Here is a 7,475-nt window from a genome sequence, read left to right on the forward strand (position 1 = left end):
GGTCCTAATAACTGCAGAAAGGCAAATGTTACATCCATCTTCAAAAAAGGCCCAGAGGGCACCCCAGGGAACTACAGGCCATTCAGCCTCAATTGGTTGAGGAGTGTGTCATGGAGTGAGTCCACTCACTTCTGGGCACATGAGGGAGAAGAAGGTGGTAGGGAAGAGGCAGCATGGACTGATCCAGGGTAAATTGTGCCTCACCAACCTGATTGCCTCCTCTGATTAAAGAGCTTTATTTGCCGTTGGAGAGCAGAAAATGTCCTTCAACTTGATTTGAGCAAGGTGTTTGACACTGTCTCCAACAATATCCTTCTGGAATACAATTTAGAAATGTACCGCCTAGATGGGTGGACAACCAGGTGGCTAAAGAACTTGTTGGATGATCAGGTTCAGAGGGCAGTGGTGAAGGCATGGTATTCTTCTTGGAGGCCAGGGAGAAGTGGAACACCACGGGGTCTCTCCAGGAACTTGTCCTGTGCAACAACTTTATCAGTGGCATGGAAGAGGCAATACTCAAGATGCTTGTTGAGGACCCAAAACTGCAGGGGGGCCCAGTACTATGCTTGAGGGCTGCCATTGAGAGGGACGTAGACAGGCAAGAGGAATGAGCTGTCAGGAACCTCATGAAATTCAACAAGGACAAATGCCAGGTCCTGCACCTGGGATAAACCAACTCTCTGCAGGTCCTGGCGTGATACAGCAGGAGAAGAGAGTAGAGAGTTGACAGGGTGGTATAAGTCCTGTGGACAAAGAGGATTCCTTTTCCCCTTTCTCCAGAGAATGAAATCCTCAGCTCTCCAGACAGAAGAACCTGGGACACGAATTTTGCCACTAACATGGAGCGGAGAAGCTCCTGAATCCCTTACAGACAGAGGCTGGTCCAAAGGCCACCACACCAATGGCACCAGACCCCCAGGCATGCCTGCCTTCTTGCTGGGCACCCTCCAGCCCCAGGCAGGAGGTCTTCAGGGAACAAAGTGGGGTGTGCAGCCTGCAGCCCTGGCCACCCAGCAGGTGTGGTGGGATGCTGCTCCTCTAGATGACGCTGGGCTCTCCTGCATTTCCCCAGGGTTTAGTCTGTGTCCCCTCTGGCTGGGAATACAGCCCGGCAGGGAGGGCCAACACGGGAAACACGATCTCTGTTCTGGGGTGTGAAGAGAGAGGGGAGGGCAGAGGGGGTTCTGCTCATGCCCCGGGCACTGATTCCCTCCCTGCAGCCAGTACAGCCCTGCTGATGCCCTGTGACCCATGAGCCCAGGAGGTGGGACTCTGGTCTGCTCTGGCTCCAAAGATTTCTCAGCCCTTCAGACCCAGGAGGCAAAGCACCGGTCTGGGGACACCTCAGCAGTCAAAGGGGCTGAATGCCTGGTGTGTTCCTGAGAACTTTTCTGCAGTCTCCCTGCACTGGTTTGACTCCTGTTGCCCATGGAGCAGAGACTCCTTTGGAGGATGAACTCACTCACTGTGTGACTCTGAGGACAGGCTTGACCAGGGAGTGCAAATGCCAGCAAGGCCTCAACCTCACAGCAGTGTCCCCTGCCCAGGACTCCACTTTCCAGCCCCTTCCTCCAAGAGGATTTGGGTTGGGAGGGACCACTGGAGATCTGCAGGACCATGATCTGCTCTGAGATGGGCTAACTTTACAGTCAGATTAGGTTGGTAAGTGCTTTTTCCAGGAGTGTTTTTAAAGATCTCCTGGTCCCTGTCCCAGTGCTGCTCAGCTATCATGGTTATTTCTTTATTTTTTCCTTAAACTCATTCGAAATTTCCCTTCCTGCAACTTCTTATTGTCTCTTGTCTTTTCCTTCCGTTGGCCCCCAGCCACACCATCCCATCTACTTTGACCGAGGACAATCACAGCCTCACCTCCAAGCATAGCCTTGCTGGGATCTCCTGGGACCATGCAGGTGAGCCATGGTGGCCAGCTCTAAGCAGAGCTATGCACTGTGGGTCCCTACATGGTCTCAGGGGAGAGTGTATGGAGACTTAACATGACCCAGGTCAGAGCCTGTGGGCCAACAGCAGGGCAGAGCCATGATCAGCAGGCGTGAGAAGAGAAGACCTCCAGCAACTCCTCTCCATACCCTGGCAGGGAGTGACACACCCAGCAATGCTCCTGAGAGAGGACAGTGACACAGGACAGGGGACACTGTGAGCTGCGGTGCAGGGCACTGACCATCTGTGCTGGGTCTGCGAGTCCTGGCAGGTGGTGCCAGTGACTGCAGTCCCCAAGAGACCCCCAGCCCCAATAATAATAGTGAGTCCCCTCCACAAGCATCAGGAGCAGCCCTGGCTGCAGAGGGACTGCTGGGAGCACTGTGGCTGCACTCTCCACCCTGCACCTCCCACCCAGGATGCCCCTTGGGCTCCCTGGAGCCACAGCAGTGGAAAGTCTGATCTCGCTGGGGTCTGGGCACATTTGTGGGATTCCAGCAGTGTGGGAGCTTCCGGAGTGTCGTGGCTCCTGTCTGCATCCCATTGCTGCGCTGGCCCAGCCCTGCTGCCCTGCATGTGGCCCCACGCAGCCAGGATAGGCTGCCTTCAGGGGTGGGGAAACATCCTCACAGCATGGTCCCCATGACAGACCTTGGTGCCCTGGCCCCCATGACCCTCCTGCCTAGCAGGCTCCAACCAGTCCCACCAGTCCCTCTCATCCTGTCCCCCCCCCAGCAGTTAGCAAAAGGCCATGCTCTGGGGTCTGATGGTGCCTGGGCCCAGGGAGAGAGGCCAGGCAAGATGGACACTCCCCCCATAGAGGTGCTGAGCCCAGCAGGCAGATGGAGCTGGTCACATTCCAAGATCACCCCTCACCAGCACCATGGAGAACGGTCAGTGCTGGAAATGGCTGGTAAGAGGGGCTGGGTGTGGGAGGAGTTTCCTGTGACAGCATCTCCTCTCTGTTTATGCAACAACAAGTTGGACTGGATCTGTGTTCTGACAGACCATGTTTGAGACCCCCCCCCCAATGGGAGGAGGATGGTCTAGAGGCCCAGTAGACGGCCCCAGGACCTCCTCTACATGCTCCCTGCCAGCCCTGCAGAGGACGCAGGAGAGGGCTCATCCTTCCAGGGCTCACAGCTGGATGACCAGTCCTTCAGCTGGGCAAAAAGCCTTGTTTGGGCGTGACATTTGGGGTAAGGACCAGCATGCAGGGTGGGGGAGCTATTGTCTCAAGGACATGGACAGGGGGACAGAGCCTGAGGGACAGCAGCTCTGGATGAAGAGCCCAGCCTTCAGGCACTGCACTTGGAAGAATCTGCTTCATTGCAGAGATACTGCAAAGGAGTCAGCTCTGACCCAGTGTTAGACACAATTTTATATTGGCACCTAGTGAGAATGAGCAGTCCCAGGAAAAGTGGAATGTATCCAGGCAATTCTGTAGCAACATGGTAACAAATGATAACAACAACAGCAATAATAGTAATAATGAAAATAAAGTAAACAAAAAAAGCTCAGTCCTGGTACAGGACACAACGGGAGTCATTTGTGGAGAGCAAAGGCAATTTTCACACTGCTGAAAAACGTCCATGAAATCACTTTCCTCAGGGCATCTTTGAGCTCCTTGTTCCTCATGCTGTAGATGAGGGGGTTCACTGCTGGAGGCACCACTGCGTACAGAACAGTCACCACCAGATCCAGAGCTGGGGAGGAGATGGAGGGGGGCTTCAGGTAGGCAAACAGGATAGTGCTGAGAAACAGGGAGACCACAGCCAGGTGTGGCAGGCACATGGAAAAGGCTTTGTGCCGGCCCTGCTCAGAGGGGATCCTCAGCACAGCACTGAAGATCTGCACGTAGGACAGCACAATGAAAACAAAACACCCAAAGTCTAAAGAGGCAGTAACCACAATAAGCCCAACCTCCCTGAGGTAGGAGTCTGAGCAGGAGAGCTTGAGGATCTGGGGGATTTCACAGAAGAATTGGTCCACGACATTGCCTTGGCAGAGTGGAATTGAAAATGTGTTCCCAGTGTGTAGCACAGCAGTGAGAAAACCACTGGCCCAGGCAGCTGCTGCCATTTTGACACAAGCTCTGCTGCCCATGATGGTCCCGTAATGCAGGGGCTTGCAGATGGCAACGTAGCGGTCGTAGGCCATGACTGTGAGAACAGAATACTCTCCTCCAAACAAGAAGAAAAACAGGAATACCTGGGCAGCACATCCTGAGAAGGAAATGGCCCTGGTGTTCCAGAGGGAATTGGCCATGGATTTGGGGACAGTGGTGGAAATGGAGCCAATGTCGAGGAGGGAGAGGTTGAGGAGGAAGAAGTACATGGGGGTGTGGAGGCGGTGGTCACAGGCTACAGCTGTGATGATGAGGCCGTTGCCCAGGAGGGCAGCCAGGTAGATGCCCAGGAAGAGCGAGAAGTGCAAGAGCTGCAGCTCCCGCGTGTCCGCAAATGCCAAGAGGAGGAACTCACTGAGGGAGCTGCTGTTGGACATTTTGATATATCCGTGCATGGGGGACTGTCCAAAGAAGAAAAGACATTGAGAAGTTAGGAGAGACTTTTCAAGTAAAATATCCCCCAAATGTTCCAGTTCTCATGCAACCCCCTCCGCACTTTGCCTCTCTCTTTACGGAGAGGATCTGTGCGCAGCTCCCTTGCTTGAACTCCACTTTGCACTGGCAGAGTGTGTTATGAGGAGCAGGGACTTCTGCCCATGAGCTCCACAGGACTCAGTCCAGCTGTATAGTGGTGGGATACATGGGAATGGGGGTGACTAGCTCTGACAGTCACAGTTTCTCTCAGGTGAAATCCACTGGGCATGTGGAAGGGCTTTTCAGCATCTGCACCACCACTTCTAAAGAATGAGGGTGGAGGAACAGAGTTTGGGGGATTTTTTAACAGTGTTTATTTTCTTTGAGATGCCCCTGTCACCCCTGGGAGTGATCCTCAATGGCAGCAATTCTCAGCATTTCTACTGTGAATCCTGAGAAAAATGGATTCCCTGTCGCTTGGTGCAGAGTGAGGACAGCTTGTCTGTCTATTAGCCTCATTCCCAGCTGTCCTTTCCTCGCACCTCTTGGAGCTGGAGGATGATCACTCTCATATGTTGCCCTAGAAAGAAACCAGCCCCTGCTGAGAGCAGACGAGTCCAGTTTCCAAACCACAGATCCCCAACCATCTCTCCCTTTCTCAGGGCACCAGAGCGAGGTCTCCACACTCCCCTTCTAGCCAAGGACACACAGGGCTCTTTTCAGATGCACATATACAGTCTCCCACCACCATTTCCATACTCTCAGCATCTCTGCAGATTCTTCACGGGTCTCTTGGACACAACAGAGATGCTATGAGGCAGCGGTGCCCTTCTGGAGGGCAGCTCAAATCTGGCAGGACACCACAGGGAAACAGTCAAAGGACAGTTAGGACTGAAGATGGGCTCTCCTTAAGGGAGAGTCAGCTCAATTCCCAATCCCACAGACTGCATTTCCTGCAGCCACCGAGGCTAGAAGGGGGCTGCAGACACCTCACTCCCAAGCAGACCCCTCTCTTGCACAACTCACAGGGCAGGTGTCTGAACTGCAGCTGAAAACCCACCAACCCCAGGGAGCCCAAGAGAAGAACAGGAGCAGCATGGAGGGGACGGGAAACAAGGAGCAACCCCATGATCCTGCTGCCAAGGGAGGCAAGGAGAGAGGGGCAGATGGGCACTCAGGAAAGCCCTCACCTTAATCAGCTGGGCATGCTGCCTCACAGACGGTGACAACGCAGGGCAGTCACTCTCCATGGCTGTCAGGGCAGAGGCTCTGCTGGGTCAGAGAAGAGACATGTGGGGCTTGTTCGGAAGAAGCTGTCTGCATTGGAGGGACTGAGCAAGACTTGCTCAAATCCATTCTCCCATGACGATTCTGTTAGCAGTTCCCTCTCATTCCCTGCCCATCTCTGCCACCTGGCACTGTCCCTGCTGCCAGCTCTTACTCTGTCCCAATATCTTTTCCTTGCCAATGCTCACAGACCCCATCCCACCCTCTGTGGGCTCCATTCTGCCCTAAAGAAACCTCCCAGGACAGGGCACTGGGCACAGGTATCTGTTCTCAGAGGTCCTAAGAAGCAGGTCAGGAAAACTCTTGTAAAGCAGTCAAGGTGCTGCCGGTGCTCTTTTTGGGCTGAAGGGGTTTGATGCAGTTTCTCACAAACCAGAGGTCACTGAATTCATGACTGAATCTATCAGTCATAGGATGGGATGGGTTTAGAAGATCCCTCCAGGAACCACAGTAGTATTGCCCTGCAGCCAGAGACTTACCGTGCAAAAGACTGGGAAGATTCCTCCCACAATGAGCTCTCCTCTCTCCTCCCACTCCACACTGCCTTTCACTTCTCTCTGCCTTCTCTCATCTCATGTCAGCAGCAGCAGGCAGTGCCCAGAGCCCTGCTGCTGTTTGCAGAGGAGCTGTTCCTGCACACAGCTGTCTCTGGGCAGTGCTGCCAGGTTGCCATGAGCTCCTTCCATTGCAGGAGCCTGGCCCTGCCCAGGAGCAGGGGCCCAGCTGAAGTCCTGACTTCCTCTGTCCCTTGTGCTGCCTCCTCCTGGGAAATGTTCCCTGAAGTAGACTAAAATCATCACCACTGGTCTCTTTCTCAAAACTGAAGGGAAACGCATTCCGGTATTACAATTAGTCTCATCACAGGATGGTTATCTGCAAGAGGTGGAAATGTCTCACTCCTAACTAGGCAGGACAGACTCGAGGACAAGAAGGGAGGTCATCTACCCATGGTTCAGGTTTTGATTCAGATGAGTCAATCTGGGCATCACATGCCTATTTAGAAGCCTCCAGGATGCAGTGGGATTCAGCTCTCTCCCATGAACTCCACAAAAAAAAGCAGGAGGTGGGATTCTCCTTGTCTAAGTCAAAGTGTACACAAAATAGATGTCTGCGTGTGAGATCCTTGTCTAAGCTCACATTATAATCACCTGAGATGGAGGGTGGGAGTCAGTTGCTCACACACAAACACCTGGGGACAGTTGAGGAGACAGAGGTGGTCCAAGGCATGTGCCAGTGTCTGCTTGCTCTGATGGAGTGACTGTGAGACCCACATCCTTCTGGAGCATGCGGTGGGGGCCAGGTGGGGAATTTCCTTGGCCATCCCAAATGACCCCAGATGCCTAATACTGCTGGAGCACCACTCACTAGGAAGCTGTGACACAAGCAGATCCCTACAGTGCAAAATCCTGATGTAATCCAGTGCAGACACTACATGTAATGACATAAAAAAAGGCTGGCAGGGCCATGTCAGATGTCTGGGGTGTCCAGCACAACTGCATGTTTCTAGCAGATACAGTATGGCCCCTACAGGAAAGCCATGCCCTTTTGGAGTGGTGCTGGGCAAGTGCCCCAGGGCATCTTGCGTTTCCTCCCTGTGCCCAAACAAATGAATCCTACCTCTGCCTTCGGGCACAGTCTGTACTGCCCACACCCAAGCGTGCTGCATTGATGGGAGGCACATCACACCAAGGTCGCCACTCATGTCCCT

General features: G+C 53.7%; 1 protein-coding gene across 1 annotated transcript; it reads right to left on the reverse strand.

The window, feature by feature from the left end:
- Positions 1-3,537: 3,537 nt before the first annotated feature.
- LOC136996130 (olfactory receptor 14J1-like) lies at positions 3,538-4,443 on the reverse strand (the record flags this gene model as incomplete). The annotated part of the gene is made up of 1 exon (XM_067317121.1): positions 3,538-4,443. A coding segment is annotated over exon 1 (906 nt), but the record flags the coding sequence as incomplete, so codon positions are not given.
- Positions 4,444-7,475: the final 3,032 nt, after the last annotated feature.

The sequence above is a fragment of the Apteryx mantelli genome, unplaced genomic scaffold (genome assembly GCF_036417845.1).
Source record: "Apteryx mantelli isolate bAptMan1 unplaced genomic scaffold, bAptMan1.hap1 HAP1_SCAFFOLD_20, whole genome shotgun sequence".
Taxonomy (NCBI): Eukaryota; Metazoa; Chordata; class Aves; order Apterygiformes; family Apterygidae; genus Apteryx; species Apteryx mantelli.